The sequence below is a fragment of the Drosophila navojoa genome, chromosome 2, assembly GCF_054131105.1.
Source record: "Drosophila navojoa isolate 15081-1374.11 chromosome 2, UAZ_NAV_1.0, whole genome shotgun sequence".
In the NCBI taxonomy this organism is placed as follows: Eukaryota; Metazoa; Arthropoda; class Insecta; order Diptera; family Drosophilidae; genus Drosophila; species Drosophila navojoa.
The window spans coordinates 12,812,903-12,831,277 of record NC_142890.1 but is presented as its reverse complement, the minus strand read 5'-3'; the positions used below and the strand labels follow the sequence as shown (position 1 = coordinate 12,831,277).

The following is an 18,375-nucleotide window of genomic DNA, read 5'->3' as shown; positions in this document are numbered from 1 at the left end:
CGCCTACGTCCCCGCCCGCAATTCGGCTTCGTTACCGCCAGCTCGACAGCTCAGCGCGACAGTGTGAAGTGCAAGTGTAATGAAACTAAATTGCGACCTCTGACAAATTGCACTTGCCCTAGCAATTTTTCAATTTCAATTTCATCTAACTTAGGCTAGCATTTATTTAGACACACAATTGAAAATATATATATCTATCTCTTTCTCTCTCTCTCTCTCTTCCACTTATCACAAGTTGACTAAAGCCTAACAAGAAACGAGTTGACTCAGAGCCAGATGTGCTGGCGCAGCCAACTAATATGCCTCGCCAGATCTGTGTAGATGACGGGCTGCGTCAAGTCGCAGCGATTGGTAAACACCTGGCCAGCCGAGACGACGCCGCGCAGCAGCCAGATATTGTTCTCCTGGAGCATGAGGCCGCCGCCGGAGTCGCCGCTGCAGGGTCCCGCCGCCTGTTTATTGCTCGCACAGATTGTGTTTTGCGTGACCAGTCTGATGCCCTCGCTGGATCTCAGACTGCGCAGGCACTCGGCCTCTGTGATGATGTCCGTATCGGTCATCTTGGCTACGCGCGTGTTCGGGTTTCCATGCTCGTCGGATCCCCAGCCAGCCACGTAGGACTTGTAGCCAGATGGCAGCTGCAGCCGAAAGTTCTCATTCCACAGGCAAATGGGCTTGATGAATTCGCCAAAGCTGCAACAGAAAATCGCAATGAAATTTAGATTTACCGGAAGCTGTTAGTTAGCACTACCGAAGCATACCTCACTGGTGACGACAGCTTGAGCAGGGCTATGTCCGCATTCGAGTAGTTTTTGGGCGAGTACTCCTCGTGTACCATCAGCACAGATACCTCACCCAACAGGCCGTCCGATACCAAGTCCAAAGTGTTGCGGCCCAGCGAAACACCGACACGACTCGGCGATAAGTTTCGCTCGGCGTAAACGAAGCAGTGCGCCGCCGACAGCACCGTAGAGGCCGAGATGAGCGTACCGCCGCAGAAGAAGCGAAGGCCGTCGGGACCACGCTCATAGAGGGCCGCCATCCAAGGCAGCTGGCCGCGTCGCACCTGGCTGCCAAAGTGAAGTAGAGGCGACGTGACCGGCCCCTCTCGGCCGCAGATCTCAGAGAGCTGCCCAAGTCCGCCAGCAGCGGTTGCCGGTGCGGGTGCGGGTGCTGGGGGCCTGGGGCGAGGAGCAACTTTAGCGGGTTCTTGTCGCGGCGGCAATAGTGGTGCTACTGGCGTCGGAATGGGCACTTGTGGATTACTGAATGTGGGTCTCTGTGGTTGCGGTTGCACCACACTTTGTCCCCAAATTGGCCGCTGTGGCCGCAGATTTGTTTGCTGGACGAATTCGGGACTTTGGATGAATAGCGGCACTGTCGTAGAGCGTAGCGAATGTGACAAAGTCAGCGTTACACTGCTCGGGGGATCTGTGAGGGAAATGGAATTAGGATTAGGCTCACTTTTAGTAATAATCCGAGAGTCACTTACATGGCGATGCCCTGCATAGGACAACATCGTTGATCATCATCAATGTCAGCTTGGGCAGCACGCCGGGTGTGGGAAAGTCCACGCGATACTTGATAGGGAGTCCGTAGCGCAGGTTAGACTTGGTTGTCTCTTCGTCATCCCACAGAGTGAGGCTGCCGACGTAATTCTGAATAAATAAGATTCTCATTAATGGATGTAGGAAAAAAATAAAAAACCGGAAACCCCTGTTCAGCATTGCCCTTTCATTCCCGATAATGTTAACGATGATATTTTATAATACTTAGCACCGAGTCACACACAATATAAAGTCGAGCTTGTCTTTTAGATAGACACACATATATTCATGTATTTAAAAAAAAAAATTGATTTGGTAAAACCAACCTCGTTGCGGTTTTATTTTTGAGGCAAGAGGCAATACGATTTATGACAGCAGAGTAAATTAAATAATACAATCGATTGGCCAGAAACCGGTCACACAACTTCTGAAATCTAAGTATCAAAGCAAGAGAGCTGCGTAGTACCATCTAGAAGCCTTTGTATTATCTTATATTTTGTACCGCGTATAATTTATTAAATAGTAATATTGATTGCAATCTTTTCAACTTTTACCATAATGAGCATATATGATCTACAATAATAATATTAGCAATGTAAACAATCGATTTGCGAGGAAAAATCAAAAGTCTAATCTTCGCTTGGGGTCAGCGTGTGATAAGAGTATAAAGCAAATCAATATGTATGAGACTGTAGGAGAGTAAATTCCAAAAATATACGCTAGTTATTTCTCACCGAACTTAGACGTCCTGGCTGCGAGAACTCAACTCTGAGCGTATTTTCCTGGTACTGTGCATCATGTCGTATCGAAATGCGACCCACGTATTCCTGATTGAATGCCAGATACTCAAAGTATTGCGGACAGGCTATGGGCGGCACTTGCTGTGCCGCACTGAGCCTAGACAGAAGAAGCAGCTTTGTAATTATACCGCACAGTATCAGGTATTGTTCCATATTCCAAATGAGCCGAGACGCGAAACTAATTGAACAAGCGCAGTCACGATTCAGACCTCAATGGAAGAGCGCCAAGCGGTGACTATTGCATGGGGAGTTCTGTTCCGACACGCAGCGGTCAGCAATCGATGAGCATCGATGATCTGGGTGAAACCCGTTTCGTTTTCGCTCTCTCTCTCTCTCTCTCTCTCTCACTCCCGCTCTGTAACAGCACAGCAATAGTTGGACGATCGCTCTCGTGCTGTGTTTAGATCCGATATCAACGTACTAATTTCTCTTCTTTATTCATTTTTTTACTCTCTCTTGAACGGGTATTTATTCTAGATTAGCAATGTTTTGGTTCGTAAATAAACTTGAGCTTATTTAGTTAGAGTCCGCATATTATTGACAGCGTCTCTTGACAAGGGAACTTGCATATATATATTCCACTCTGGTGACGGTCATAGTAGCAGTATTTCTCCCCGTGAATTAATCAGTTCGGGTATAGAGGGAATATTTGTATAAATGTTTGATTTATTTATAAATTATTTACAGGAAGTGTTTGACTTAGAGCTGAGTATTTAATAATAGGTAAAGCAAAATGCACTTCTGGCACTATTTTGGGGACTGGCTATCCCCACATGTTCTGGCGTAGCCAGGCAATGTGTTTGGCCACGTCCGTGTAGATGGAGGGTCGGTTGAGATCACATGTGTTGTTCTTCTGCAGGCCAAGTGAGATGACTCCACGCAGAAGCCAGACATTGTTATCCCTCAGCATCAGTCCGCCGCCTCCGTCGCTGGCGCATGGACCGGCCCCCGCGCGCTTCGCACAGATCGTGTTCGGCTGCACCAGGGAGCGCACGGTCTCGCGCAGACAGTCCGACTCGCTCACGACGTTCGTGTCCGTGATTTTGGAGAACTGCGTGTTGACATTCCCGTTCTCATCGGCTCCCCAGCCAGCTACATACATCTTGAAGCCTGCCGGCAGCTGCAGCGGATAGTTCTCGTTCCACAAGCAAATGGGAACAATGTAATCGTTGAAGCTAAAACGGAATCGAGATTAGTTAAGTCCATCGGATATGATCGTGCATTGGCTTACATGACTTTCTTAGCTAGTCTAACGAGCACCATGTCCGCATTCGCGCTAAAGGCTTCGTATGCGTCGTGGAAGAGCAGCTCTGAGACCTCTCGCAATTCACCCTCCGAAATAATGTCGATGGTGTTGCGACCCAGAGACACGACAGCGCGGTCAGCAGGCAGATCCCGACCAGGTAGGCGGAAGCAGTGCGCCGCCGACAGCACTGTACTCGAGGATATCAGCGAACCGCCACAGAAGAAGATCAGTCCATTGTCTGTCCCGCGCTCGAAGAGACCCACTAACCAGGGCAGCTGGCCCCGCTGCAGCTGCTCGCCTTGGAAAATGAGCGGCGTTGTAACTGCTCTCTCCCGTCCACAGATAGTCGTCAGCGTTTGATCTATGGGCACGGGCGTAGGACTCACTCTGCTGTTCAAATTTGTTTGCTGCTGTACGACGGGCCGTGGCCTGGCAGTTGTTCGCGGCACCGGCACTTGAATTTGCGGTATCGTGTAGTCCGGTTGCTTCACAGCCGGAATGGATGGACCAAGGTCCCACTGCGGACCACGCCTGGAGTCCAGAAAGGCAAGCGGCACCGTTGTGGACAGCAGCGAATGCCTAAGTGTGATTGCGGTTTTTGGTGGCGGATCTGCAGAAAGACTCGAAAGTGAGGTGGAGAGCTTCACTACTCTAGATTGAGCTACTCACACTGCGCTGCACTGCAGAGCACCTGATTGTTGAGAGTGATTTTGGTCAATTTGGGCGGATCGCTGGGTATGGGAAAGTCGACGCGATAGTTAATGGGTTCGCCATTAGCCAAGTGCGACTTGGTAAGCTCCTGACTGTCCATTAGTGTCAAGCTGCCCACATAGCTCTAAATAGAAAAAATATGATTCAATAAATAATTCATTACAGATATAAACATCATATTACAATATGCAGTTAATAAAACAAAAAAATAATCTTTTTTTTTCGATAATGCTTCATACTTTTGATATAGCCATAAAGATGCCGGGGATCCACAGTTGGGCTGGTAAAAACCAAAACAAAGGCTGTATATAAACTGGTCGCAGTCGTTTGGCCAAACACCAATACATGCATAGCTAGTGCCACTTTGACTACTCACACAGAGAGCAGCAGAATGAAGCAAACAAGGGAACCACTTCAGCTTGTGAAACTTGCTCTTTGCGGCTATTAATAACTGTTCGCTCTCATGTTGACTCAGTCAATTAGGCATCTCATTGATTGGCAACTCATTGCAAGCAAATATTCACATTTGTTTTTACATTCACTTATTGCTGTTAAATGGGGCTTTACCAAGTCGATTAACTAACGCAACTATAACTACTTTGAATTAGCATTCACAGCACACAAACACACTTGTTGGGGTCAATGTGTGATAAGAGCAGGAAAATTAGCACAAAGTAGAATTGCGGGCTGAGCATTGCAGTGCTGCATATTCTCCCGACTGATCTTACTCACCCATTGATAAGCACCGTACTGTGAGAATTCCACAACGAGCTCATTGGTCTCGTATTGAGGGTCGTGCCGTACGGCAATGTGTCCAATAAACTGCTGATTGTAGAACAAGTACTCAAAGAACTGTGGGCAAGCGATATTCGGCAAACGCTGAGCCGATATCGGCGATATGAGTCCATTCAATGACAGCAAGATGCCGGATAATAGCAACGCACTCTCCATATAAATGACTGCCTGACGAACGGTTTTAGCAGAATGAAAATGACGAACCTACGCGTAAACTACACACGCGATTCACGACGCAGCGAATGTCTATATGGAGCAGCGTCACACCTCGCGCTTTGAGCATCGGCACACGAATGATTTGTGTTTACATCAGAGCATTAAATACTAAGAGAATCAATCTGTTTCACTCCGATTGCTCGGGCGAAACCGGATAGCCTCACATGTGCGCATCGTCTGGTAAAAACAATACTCTCACATGGAGGCTCCCAGTTTTCGAATTCTATTTCCCTTTATTGATAATCAATTTATGAATGCTTAGCTTATATAGAGTGATTATGGTTATATTGTAAAAGGTAAAAAAATAAATGAATAAATAAATAAACAGGCTTTGTTCTCTGATAGGATGAAACGCTTTTGTGAAATTTATTAAATGTTTCAATTTTGATTAAGTATATAGCCTTTTTCAATTTTAATAATAATATTATTGTAATATTACATTAATTATTATTATTATTTATTATTATTTTTAATTTATTTTGAGGAATCAGTTATTATTGCTATTTAATATTAATATTTTTTTTTATTAATAAATATAAATATAATTTTTATATGTAAGCTATAAGCATAGACAAGTTGTATAATTTTTAGTTTGTTTTTTTTTTGCATTTTATTCTTTACAAAAAATTTAAGCAAAATAAATAATTAGTGTGCAGACAAAATAATACCGTTTTTAACCAGCTGTAACATATATTCACGTACTGAGTTTATTAAATTTACATAATACAGATATACAGAGGTTAGCTTAGTTGTTGGTTAATCCAGGTCATATGCTTGGCAAGATCGCAATAGAGGACATACTGGTTATTGTTATTGCAATTGCCAATCGTACTGCGTTCGCCCAGCGAGACGATTCCCCGAAGCAGCCAGCGGTTGTTGCGCTTAATCATCAGGCCTCCGCCGGAATCGCCCAGACATGGTCCGGAGCCGTCCAGATTGCCAGCGCAGAGCGTGCGATCGAGAATCTTCTGCACCTTCCAACGGCGTGCGCATTCACCCACAGTGGCGATCCTCGCACTGACGACGCGCGGAAATCTGGTCATTGAGTTGCCGTTCTCGTCCGTGCCCCAGCCGGCAATGGAGCCGATCTCGGGCTCGGCTGGATCCCTCTCAGCTGGATCCCACAGGCAAATGGGACTGATGATGTCATTGAAGCTGTTCAGTGAACGAAAAGATCATGTGTCAGAGCTTAACAATCGATCAAAACAAAAGGCGGTTTAACCCACATGACTGGACTGTCTAATGTGATCAGCGCGATATCTGCATCGGGCTGCAGCTGAAGGCGCGAGGAATACTCTGGATGCATCACGATGCGACTGGCGTCTCTCACCTCGGCACCGTCTTCGCTGTAATTGTCCAAGTCATAGCGGCCCAGGGCCACCAGGACGCGATCCTCTCTTATTTTGTACACACAATGAGCAGCGGTGATGACTAAGCTAGTGGAGATGAGTGAGCCACCGCACTTGAAGGCGAGCGAGAAGGACTCTTTGTGGTACACAGCTGTCAGCCAGGGATATCTGCCGCGTGGAAACTCCTTGCCCCGTTGAATATAGGGCACCCTCGTGCCTTCCTGGCCACAGACAAACGAAGGCCAATCTACCCTTGGGGGAGCATTTCCACGTATGCCATTTGGAATGAATGACGGTGGAGGCGCTACTGGTACCCAAGGCGCAGGAGCAGTTCGAGAAGTCGTTGCTGCTGGTGGTGTGGGCCAGATCTGACGCGGCACTGATGATGTTATGCCAACTATTGCCGGTGAGCGGGGCGACCAATCAGCTGCGGTGATGGACTGCTCATTCACAAAGTCGCCTAAAATACGAGAAATGGATCCATCCGCGCCATCAAGAACTACTGTCTTGATCTGCACATCGCTCGATCCCTCTGAAAAATTGCTAATGCCTGGCGTGGGCGACAGGCGACGAGGGGATAGTAATCTCTTGATTGGAAGCTCGAAGAAACGGTTGAAGAAACTCTGCGGATTATCTAAAAGCGCAATCTGAATATCATTGCCGTTGGCCAACTGGATCGCAATGTGGCTTACTTACACTCGCTGGCCCTGCACAGTATCTGATTGTTGTGTTGCAATCTCGTCAGTTTGGGCAGCACACCAGACGCGTCTGGCCAGAGGCTAATTCGAAACTTGGCAGCTCCCGGACTAGCCTGGACTGTGGCCTCATCGGGATTGCTGTCAAAAAATATTCAATCACATCAATCCAATCAGCTTATAGAATAACTACGTACATCGTGAGTGCCACGCTGGGAGAATCGCACATCGATTCGATTGAGACCATTTGGCAGGCCAAGCGTCACCTCGCCTTGAAAAGCGCCAATGCCAACCTGAACATACTGGAAATGCTGGGCGCATGGGTTTTCCGGGAAGCGCTGAGCAACGGAAGCCACGAGCACCATGGCCAATAGCAGCAGCAGCAGCGCTAGCTGCGCGTCCATTGGAACGTAACAAAAAATTTATATATAATAGTAAAAACAAATAACAATTCCAGTTAAAATCTTGTCTAGTTATTGAATGCACACGCGACAAGCGCCAGTGGGCGAATATTACTGCATTCGATAATGACAGCTCGATTGCACTGAGCACCGAGCTCTAAGCACCGCTGAGCAAGTATGCTAAGCAAACTGGAAATACTACATCGTGCTGGAGAGGATAAAGTCGAGATCTGCGATAGAGCATCTTTAGAGAGAGCAAAGTGTTGAGAGGAAACTGAAACTGAAAAGGGAAAACTGAAAACAGAGAACGGAACGAAAACTATATAGAAGCGTGGCTATTAGGAGATAAGCAGGCAGCTCTTTGTTTATTTTGTTAGCTTATTTGTTGGCACTCATCTCACAATATTCCGCTCGACCCAGCCGAGATGTCGAGCAACGTCACAGTAGATGACGTATCGCGACAAATCGCAGCCATTGCCGGAGCGCTGGGCCAGCGAGACAATGCCGCGCACGAACCACCGGTTGTTGCGGAGCACCATTAGGCCACCACCGGAGTCGCCCAGACAGGGGCCATGCCCTTGGCTGTTGCCCGCGCAGATGGTGCGGGGCGTTAAGAAGTCCTTGGCGGTAACCATCTCACGTAGACACTGCTCCTGCGACACTGGCCGCACGTTGACTGTGGCGGGGAAGCGCGTTGGCTTGAAGTTCGCATCGATTCCCCAGCCGGCGACAGCAGTCTGTTCGCTGTCATCGATGCCGAGCGAGGTGCTGCTGGGCCACAAGCAAATCGGCCGCACGTAGGTGGAGTACTGCACCCGCTCGGTAAGCACCAGAAGGCCCACGTCCAGATCGGGCACCAGATTGCCCACAAAGTCCGGGGGCGTGTGCACGGACTGCACGGCCATCAAGGGCGGCATCCTTTTCGGGATGCAAGCTGATGTCGTGCCGGCCCACATAAACTCTTAGCTGTGCCGGCGTAAAGCCGTAGATGCAGTGCGCCGCAGTTATCACGGTGCGTGCCGAGATCAGCGTCGTCACGCATTTGTAGGACAGCTCAATCTTGTTGGGATCCACGTTGCTGTCGTGATAGAGCGCGGCCAGCCACGGGAAACGGCCCCTGGGCAAGGTCTCGCCGCCAATCTGTAGGCCGACGAGGCCCTCCACGCCGCACTCATACGCCGCCGGCTCATGTCGCGTATCCACGGTGACAGTGGGCTTTCTGCTCATCCAGGGCTTCAAAAATGGATTATCATTCGATATAAAGGACGTAGCCGGACTAGCCGTTGCAGTGGGTCTGGTTCTGGTCGTCGTGAATGTAGTCAGCTTCGTTGATGTCGGCAGTTGACCTGATACATAAGTCTCCAGCTGATTGAACAATGAATCTGTGTCTATCGGCTGATACTGTGGCAGCCTTCTTGTTGGCTGCGATGGCGTCTTGTGCATTTGATATGTGGTCGTCGATGAGACAGCCATGTTCAGCTCCCGCGTTGATGTTGTCGCCGAGCCACCGTCTAGGAAATAGGATATCGAAATGAATATTAAAGAAACATTGTACGAGCAACAGCTCAGCTGCAATCGTATATGGCTAATTACATATTTCAAATACTATACCATAATAATTGCATTTAATGATGCTGCTTAGCTACGTAATTGAGACGTTTATCAATTCGATTCGATTACTCACATGAGCTGGCTGTGCATAACACTTGGCCGTTCAATTCGATGCGCACTATCTTGGGCAGCTCGTCGACGTAGCCAGTAAAGCGGACAAAGCACTCGGCCCGGCCACCGTCGTGCATGTTTTGTAGAGCGACTTCCTTATTCGGATACGGTGCCAGGGAGCTTATCGTGCCTGGCTGCAGGCAGGTGCAATCAGATGACGTTAGAAACGGGTCTTGCCACAGATGCGCGCTGTGTCTACCTACATACGTACCGTGTTAACGCCGTGTGACACAAAGCGCAGCGTCCAGCTGACGCTCTTGAGGCCGTCTTGAGGCGGGGTAACGTGGCCAATCCATTGATCGCCCTGGCGGCGATACTGGAAAATGCTGCCGCAACCATTGGGTGGCAGACGCTGCGTCAGAGCGAGGCGCAGACAAAGACCTAGCGCCGCGAGGCTCAGCGTTCGGCTCACGATTCCCATTGAACGTCGTTTCAGAACTGTCGCTGATAGCAGTCGGGCGAGAACTGAGCATCTCGATTGCCCATGAAGCTGGAATTATCACAACGCCAGCCAGCACTCGGCTAGCTCTCTGCGCACTGTGGAATACCCGTGCATAAGAGCGACTGACGAAGCAACCATCAGGACAGGTTTTCGGGCTTTGCCCGCTGAGCCCCTCAGTTGTACGAGCTGAAAGTGCCGGTTCATGGGTCAGTTTGAAAACTGGCTATATATAGTATTCTAAAGCCAAAAGCACATGCTACTATACTATATACATATAGTCCGATTATACTGATGCTTGAATGAACGCAGCTAGCACTTTGTTTACAAAATAAAAAGTACTCTCTATCTCTCACCTCTCTCTCTCTCACCTCTCTTCCTCACTCTTTATCTCTATCTCGACTTTAATCTCAACCGGTTGGAATATGGCTCTCCCTGGGCTGCCTCCCCGTGCTCTCTGTGCATCTCTGATGCGCTCTCAGCAGCCAGCATAAGTGCATTTGAGCGAAACGAGTTTGACGGCAGAGGCGCAGATGCTGCCTGCATATTACCTAGTTCTATGGAAATACAGCTTGAATAACTGAAAAGATTCCCCTTCTCGCAGCATTTTCCAGCTTAAAGCACGTTTTCCTGGTCTTAACCGAAAATCGTGGCATTGATAAAACTTTTCACTGGGCGCCACAATTTCCACTTATTATACGAAAAGTTATAGATTATATCAGACAGCAGGCAACTTTTAATGCTGTAACGCAAAATATTTGTATGTAAATATTATATTGAATATTCCGGTACACACGCAAGTGTCAGTAGGTACTTGTCAAAGTAGCAGAACTTTTAACAACAATATAAACGCACCCAATTCCGACGTTTAGAGCTTAGACGGAGCAACGCAATTCCGGCACCTTTGGGGCTGGATGACATTGTTGTGGCACTGGCATGCTCTGGCTCGGGCTTCTTTTTTTCACACCAACTTTTATAATCAGCTCAAGTTTGTAAAGCTTTTGTGGTAATTTGTTCGGATTTCTCGTAAATTTCATTCGTTTTGCCAAATATAATAAGTGAAAATGAAATATGGCACCTCCTGGCCAACAACTTGCTGCCAAGTTTCGGGGCTAATGGCCGACAAAGTTGACGCTGCTGGCATTCGTGACAGCCACCAGCATGGCCCCGAATGCCTCAACAAGCATACTGAGACATCTATATCCGACCAATTTGACAGCTCCTCAAGGCGAATTGCTTGCGAGCAGTCGAAGCAAGTTGCCCAATGCCAGCTGCAGGAAGTGCATGCGCCCTGCAAATTGTGTGCACTCGAAAGGCTTTGATTGCCACTGCGGGCCTGTGCCCTAGGTTAATTAGAGGCAGCCTCTACACAACTACCTACCAAGGGGATCAATACTTTAAGACTAATTGTGTGTGTTTTGCATTTGCCGTTAAATAAATCACCAATAACATGCAAACGCTTCCACTAGTCTCATAGAATTTTAATTTAGACCGATTGAGCTTTGCTCATACGCTCTCAATGCACTCTACTAAGAACAGATACGTTTTAAATATTAATAATCAATTCATATGATTGCTTTATCAATTTGAAAGTCTTTGCAATTGAGAAATCTGGAACTAATTTGATTAGTAATAATAGAAACTAATTAACATCATTTATTTATTTTTTTATTATTTCTTTTCGAGCTTAAAAGGATTCATTTTAGATATTTTTTTATTATTATAATTTTTTAAAAATATTTATTCTTCTATTATTTTTTTTCGAGCCAAAAGGGGTTCATTTTAGATATTTTTATTATATATACATTTGAAAAATTAAAAACTTCAAACATTAATTTGAACTACACGAATAACCATTTTGTTGAAAAATCCTAGTTATTTGATCAAAAATCCAGGGGAAGTCTTCCAAGTCTGCATAGAGTCATTAACGTCTTGTTTTGCTTAATCTTCTTGACTCCTGACAATAATTGTCATTGTAGAACTTGAACTTTTATAGTACACTTAACTCACATTAACACAAATGAACTTGGATTTTCATACTGGACATCGCTCGTAGTAAATCGACAAGTTAATAGATAAATTTGTTAATAAGACGTCCAATGATCAAGTGCGGCGTAAAATTTTGAAGGTATCGCAAGTGCAGAGACCGCGATAACGCGAGAAAATGAAAACAAATGCATCGGCGCAGTTCTTGAAGAGCTCCAATCTGGTGGCCTCTTTGAGTCCCGTGCGGAGGGAGCAGTGCAGCTCCTCGTGCCAAGAGTTGCGCATATTTTCCTCTATTATCAGCGTGTGGAAGACATTGAGGAGCTGCAGGTGGCGCTGGACGCGCGGACAGCGCACCAGACACAACATCTGGACGTATGGACGGAACTTTGTCCAGCGCAAGAAGTCGTCGGCGCAGACCTCAGTGCTGGCATCAATTATCATAAGCTTGCAGTCATAGTGATAGATGCCCTCCAGGATGGCACGCTCCATCGGGCAGAAGAACTCATCGCGCACCTTATCCGTGAGCAGGAAGCTGATCTCCTGCATTGGTGTTTGCATGGTCCACGGATATACACGGTTGGCAAAGGCGTAGGCCAAGCGCTGGCGCCTCTCCTGCGCCTCGCACTGATTATTGATCTCGTTGTCGATGCGCACGATGCCACGCGAGCCGGTGGGTTGATAGTCGCCAATAGCCTTTTCATTGAGCTCTTCGGTGGCTTTGTTGGCCTCAGTTTCGGCCAACTTCTCCAAGTCTTCCTCATTCTTGGCGGCCTGACAGCATCGCATATCGTGCGGCTGCTCATAGAGCGGGAAGCCAACCTTGGCCAGCATGCTATGCCAATGCAAATAATCGAATGGTACGCGCGGTATGAAAAAGTCAACTGATTCGCTTTCCACACGACACGGATTATCGTCCAATATCAAGGGCCACAGCGTCTCGAAAAACGAGCTATCCAACGACTTATTGTCGTCTTGACTATCGCTGTTCGGGTAACTGCTGGGCTCCATGTTGAGGCTTTTTCAAAAACCAAAAGCAAAAACTTGGAATTTGTATGATTGTTATTTAGTAGCTTGAAGAATGTTGCTATAAGTTGTGTCTATCTGACAGGCAATGGCCGGGTGCCTTGCTCTAGCATACTATTTGATAGCCCGTACGCTACGCACACTTGTTGTGCTCTCTCGTTCAACGAGGCGTATGAGCAACAATTTCATTTTATTATCAGCTCATAAATCAGCTGCTGACTCGCATTCTCTGGACATTTGTTTATATTTGTCTCGAATTTATGTACGCCCATGGCAATAACGGCATCAGCAACAACAACAACAAACAATTCGAGTAAATTTTATGCCATTTCTGTCGTAGGTAGTCGCCGATCGCCGTCGTCATTTTATGAGCTCGCCTCTGTCGGAGCTGTCCTGATTTTATGAAGCAATGTATGCACTGCAATATGCCCACGATTTTCATTATGTGATGAGAGCTGCGATGGGCATGGCTCCTCTAATAACACCCACGAATTTGTGTTTGTTTTTGCTTCGGGCTCATTAGCTTTAATGCCTTGGATTTTATTGCCACGCACGCACAGCGACATTTCAGGCATGCCATTTGATGCGACGCATCGAGCAGACATTGCTCATTGCAAAACAAAACAACAACAGATAGCAGACGGCTGACAGACATGGGTGAAATAATTCAGATCTTGACAATGGGCATCAATACAGCAGTTAAATAGAAAACACATAAGCAAGCCAGCTAATGCAAACAAGGAACCGAAGCTCTACACCCATTTCACTTATTTATTTTCAATTTTTGCCAGCAGAATTTAAATTGCTTACCTTTAAAACTCCTTCTAATCGCGGCTGCCGTTAATTATAGTGTATTTGTGTGGTCTCTGGTGAGGTGTGCGTATCCACTGTGCCATGCCACAGAAATTGAGTATACGCCACATGTGGGCAATAAATTTTCATAAATCAATTGCGCGTGCTACTTTCAACGCGCCCCACTGACTAACTGACACGCCCATTGTCCGACCTGCTTATGCCCACCAGCCAAATTGAAATCAACATCAAATCCGAAAGCTCTTGTGCCTTATCCTTGTTATCGTACATTTTTTAATACCCTGTAATATACTAATAATGGTAGATCACAGGAGAGATGGAGAAAAGAGCATAGTGGAGGGGAGAGGCAAGAAGAGGAGAAGAGACTGCGTTGACACTAAATTAATTCTGATTATACTTAGAGCATTAAGTATGGAGTAGGGTATATTCCAGCCGGTCATTCTTGTCCCATTCTGTGGCATCGAATTTATATGCATACAATTATTTCAAGTTCGTTGCGGCTGCCAAATGTAAAGAATAAAATTTAGTGACGAATGCTTATTTTACGCTTCAGTTTTCGACAACTTACGGCAAATGTGATTTCGTTTCCAAATTCTGTTATTCATTCGTTTTCGCTTCTTTTTTTTTTGGCGTCACGGTGCGAAAATTTGATTTGTGCTCTGAAGCAGAAGCTGCCGTTTTAATTTAATTCTGTTTGGATTCTTATTGCCTTCTACATGTGCGAGTGAAGATTTATGGCATACCGTTTTACCAACGCCGGCTGCTCTCGAACCTTATGGGGCGGAATAGAGAGGGGCGGCCGCAACGGCAAGGGCGGGTCTCGAAATGTATTTTTAATATTTATGCCGAGTTTCAATGAAATAGCTGAACACCAGCATGCTCTTAGCCTCCCACTCGGACAGACGGAACTAAAAGTTGCGGCAAAGTTTCCCCATTTAAGCAGAAAAACATCCCCACGCCAATTGGTTTGGGCCAACATGTTTGGGCGCTATTAAAATGCGACAAGAATTCCGCGACATTCGTCCGCAGGCGAAATGGCAGCTAAAACGAATGAAAATTATTTGTATATTTATTGTGTTTTATTGAAGCACTCAAAATTCGAGATGTAAGAGGATACACGGCAGTAAAAAAATATGGAAAATATAAGAGATACTCATGCGAATGAAAAACACAAGGAAAACAAACGGCGAAAGCACCGCAACAAGAGAGAAGTAAGACCCATATTGACATAAAAGCCAATCATTTTAAAATAGCTTTAAGCAGCGTCTACGAGTCTGCAGCAGGCAGAAAACAAAAACGAGAAAAAGAAAAAAGAAAAAACATCAAAAGGTCTTGCCAGTGAGGAAAATACCAAGTACACGTCCAATTTGGAGCCACTGTGGAGAGTTGGAGAGCTTCTGGCTGGCTGAAAGTGTGTTGTGGACAAAGTGAATGCATTTTTCTGCTTGAGCACAAAACCACCGCAGCGCTGACACCAGCAGCCAGCACCACATCCGCTGGCAGCAACATTTCGGTTGCAGACAGCCACAGCCCTATGCACTTTGAACTATCGCAAGTGGCTCGCCGTGGCTCTCTTGGCCAACCGAGTGCCGTCGCATACAGAATCAAGAGACAAGCTTTGCAAGTGAGATTCAGAAACCTATTAGCAATGCATGGACAACGCGTACGCGTTGCCTTGGAGTACAAACTTAAAGCTGCCCAAATGTGCGGGCCACGGCAAATCAATCAATTATCACTGAAGCGCAAGACTCCATGATTGATGTGCCCGACGCCAAACATCAATCATCGTTCAACTTAAGTGTAGTGCGCTGTGGCTAGTAGATAAATCAGAATCAATGCGTTGGCCTAGAGAGCTGACGTTGTAGCTGCACATATGTATGTATAGTCCTTCATATATTATCGTTTTCGACAAGAATGCTTAGAGATACAAAAGTCAACTGTCTGTTGAATATTCAAAATAATGCTGAATAGAAGTACTTTTTGAGTATTTTTTGACAGCTCAAATGTATTTGACTGCCACAGTCAATAATACATACAACTTAAAATAATTTTGACGAATAAAAAGAAAAGTTTGAGTAAACCTAGAAAACAATATTTTATATTTTTAACCTGTATCTTCAATTAAAATTTGATATATTCATTTTATATATAACAAAAAAATTCAATATTCTCTATACATTTCATAATAAAAATTTATTATTTGTCATACATAAACTACTTTCCTCTAACTCTGTCTTTTAGACTCTCAGTTAAAAAAATAACATAAAATAAAAATCATTCAGAAGTTCCCTAAGTCTTGATTAAGTATATTGTTTAAACATACCAGATTTTATTAATTTAAACTCAACATACGAGTTCTTAGTATATGCTGCATATTATTTTCCCACAGGGTTCTCTTACGCCGTGTTATAAAGCTGGCAGTATTTTTATAAAGAAACAAAAAAGGCTTACGTTTTTAAGCGGATTATTGTCAAGAGCACAATAAATATGATTTCACACTCGAACAAAAAATCAGTCAATAAATAAATGTCACTCGGAGCTTAAAATGCTTCTAAGTAATTGCCAACACTTTTGTTTTTGATTAGATCTTAGAGAGATTTAAATGCTGGTCTCAAGACATTCATATTTTAAGTAAATACAATTAGTATGTGAAATATTTGCCTGCCATTTGATTGATTGCGTGTCTATGGCAGCCATTGGAAACTGTAAACCAGATAATCGTTTACACAATTTAAGAGAAGAAAATTTAAGCGTAGTTTTCCTTAGCTGCCACCGTGTGTGTGTGTTTGTAGGTATGCCAATTGATTTTGCAAGGTTAAATGGCTTCAAAATTCTTGCAATACTTCTGAGTAAATATTTGATGTTTGCTCGCTGGTGCATAAAAATAACTCGGCATTAAATGCATTCACCTCGAGCATGTAAGAGAGTTCTTATTGAAATAGACTGTCCCAGTCCTGCATAGATAAGCTGCTCAAGTTCGAGGCGAGCTCTTGCCGAATTTCACATATGAGACGGCAGATCGGCAAACTAGCCATCAATTTGAGGCTTGCACCAGTGTCGAATAGATGGCTTTGATCTGTGAAGTGAACAGACGCGGAATGTGTGTGCATTTAACTTTTGGGAAACTGCAATGAGCACTTGAGGGCAGCTCGGTTACGAGTCGCCTGGCGGCAATATTTTATCACCCACGTGAAAACAATTTCGTCTGTATTTTATCTATGTAGCTGACTGACTCATCCTATGCACAAATTGAAACGCTCCTTCATACTTGCAAACTCCTGCGGCTTACACTTTATCGATTTTGCACCTTTGCAACTGGCAATCAGTTTGCTGGCAAAGCTGCCCTCAGTAGCGTTTAAAGTTGCAAATATTTTATCAGCTGGTAAATTGCTTCTCTCGTTGCACAGATAATGACCACAAGTATTTACGCTGGCAGCGCAAGGATGCAATCAGCTTTGCCAGTTGTGCTTAAAAGTTTCATTGCAATTGCTTTTCGCTTTTAAGTCAATCGGCTTTAAGGCCAGCTGGCCAGCTGGCCAGCAGCGTTGGCCACATGCTCACGTTAAGTGCACATCAACTGGCGAGCATTAATTGCCACAGGCATCTTTGCTCAATGAGCTTCATTATGTTGTGTTTGTGCTTAGCTTTGACCAACTCCAAGTTTGCCAACCAGCAACCAGAAACCAGCAACCAGCCCAAGGACCCCGCAGAGTGCATAAACATTTTCTGGTCGTGTCGAGTGCAGCGTGGCCCACAGCACTGCGAGCACTCGCGGTTTCGTTAAACGAATTATAAACGTTTATAATTATGATTCACAGCAGAAATTAGATTATTTCTTTATTTCAATTTAAATGCACTTAGCTCGATTGATTGCATGCATGCATATGTTATTCATTTTTTATACTACTACCCATAGAACTGGAAAATTCAACAAATATTCACGCCTCTGCATTATTTAGCAAGAGAGCATGCTCAACTGGCCGATACCCAGCAATGCGTATGACTGAATATGTCTCACGTCTCATTGCAACAGCAGAGCTGCAACGGCAGAGGCATATTTCAGTTTGTTTTACTCACTTGCACTAGAAAGTTGCTCTTCAGTAATGCTATATATACAGCCAGAGATTGAGCAGCTAGACACTCACTCATAGACACTCCCAGTTCTATTATCAGCAGACTTTGCCCTCATTGCTTTACTGCTCTGTCCAAGGCATAGCCAGTTGATAATTCCATTCGTAATTTTACTGTATATACCTAACTATTAGTAGTTATACACACTGATACACTTTATAGTTCACAGTTCATCAATACAGGGTATGCTAAAAACAAATTTTCAATTGCCAGTTTTTGTATATATTTGTTTTTTTTGCCTTTTCTTTGCAGTGCTTGTTGTCAATTTGTGTGGTCGCCCTCAATGCTTCTGCATTTGAATATTCTCGTGTGTGTGTGTGTCAATTTGTGATTGCGTGTTTGTGTGTGTCTGGCCGTGCGTGTGAGTGTGTGCGTGTGTGTGTATGAGTGCGTGTTTGTCGCTGCTCGGAAATCAATATTTAAACAGCGTTTGCTCGTTTAGTCCTTGCCTTCGTTGCTTCAGCCAGTGAGCGTTTAAAAATAAAATCCAAACTCATT

General features: G+C 45.2%; 5 protein-coding genes across 5 annotated transcripts; all 5 read right to left on the bottom strand.

Moving 5' to 3' along the window:
- Positions 1 to 139: 139 nt before the first annotated feature.
- Positions 140 to 2,594, bottom strand: LOC115563749 (serine protease gd). Its single transcript, XM_030387212.2, has 4 exons — positions 2,282 to 2,594; positions 1,493 to 1,658; positions 762 to 1,431; positions 140 to 693 (listed from the first exon to the last, which is right to left on the bottom strand). Exons 1-4 carry the CDS (start codon positions 2,498 to 2,500, stop codon positions 267 to 269), a joined length of 1,482 nt encoding a protein of 493 aa, XP_030243072.2. The 5' UTR covers positions 2,501 to 2,594; the 3' UTR covers positions 140 to 266.
- Positions 2,595 to 2,993: 399 nt separating this feature from the next.
- LOC115563742 (serine protease gd) lies at positions 2,994 to 5,405 on the bottom strand. Its single transcript, XM_089256074.1, has 4 exons — positions 5,037 to 5,405; positions 4,263 to 4,428; positions 3,579 to 4,203; positions 2,994 to 3,522 (listed from the first exon to the last, which is right to left on the bottom strand). The coding sequence occupies exons 1-4, from the start codon at positions 5,253 to 5,255 to the stop codon at positions 3,111 to 3,113; spliced, it is 1,422 nt and encodes a 473-aa protein (XP_089112200.1). The 5' UTR covers positions 5,256 to 5,405; the 3' UTR covers positions 2,994 to 3,110.
- Positions 5,406 to 5,992: 587 nt separating this feature from the next.
- Sp212 (Serine-peptidase 212) lies at positions 5,993 to 7,917 on the bottom strand. The gene is given in 3 exon segments (XM_089256073.1): positions 5,993 to 6,470; positions 6,542 to 7,298; positions 7,361 to 7,917. Coding segments are annotated over 3 exon segments (1,575 nt in total). The 5' UTR covers positions 7,764 to 7,917; the 3' UTR covers positions 5,993 to 6,055.
- A 189-nt stretch (positions 7,918 to 8,106) lies between these two features.
- On the bottom strand, positions 8,107 to 10,089 carry LOC115563748 (brain-specific serine protease 4). Its single transcript, XM_030387208.2, is given in 4 exon segments — positions 8,107 to 8,668; positions 8,670 to 9,271; positions 9,445 to 9,616; positions 9,694 to 10,089. Coding segments are annotated over 4 exon segments (1,500 nt in total). The 5' UTR covers positions 9,904 to 10,089; the 3' UTR covers positions 8,107 to 8,152.
- Positions 10,090 to 11,947: 1,858 nt separating this feature from the next.
- Positions 11,948 to 13,047, bottom strand: LOC115563751 (uncharacterized). The gene has a single exon (XM_030387213.2). The coding sequence runs from the start codon at positions 12,916 to 12,918 to the stop codon at positions 12,025 to 12,027; it is 894 nt and encodes a 297-aa protein (XP_030243073.1). The 5' UTR covers positions 12,919 to 13,047; the 3' UTR covers positions 11,948 to 12,024.
- Between the last annotated feature and the right edge of the window lie 5,328 nt (positions 13,048 to 18,375).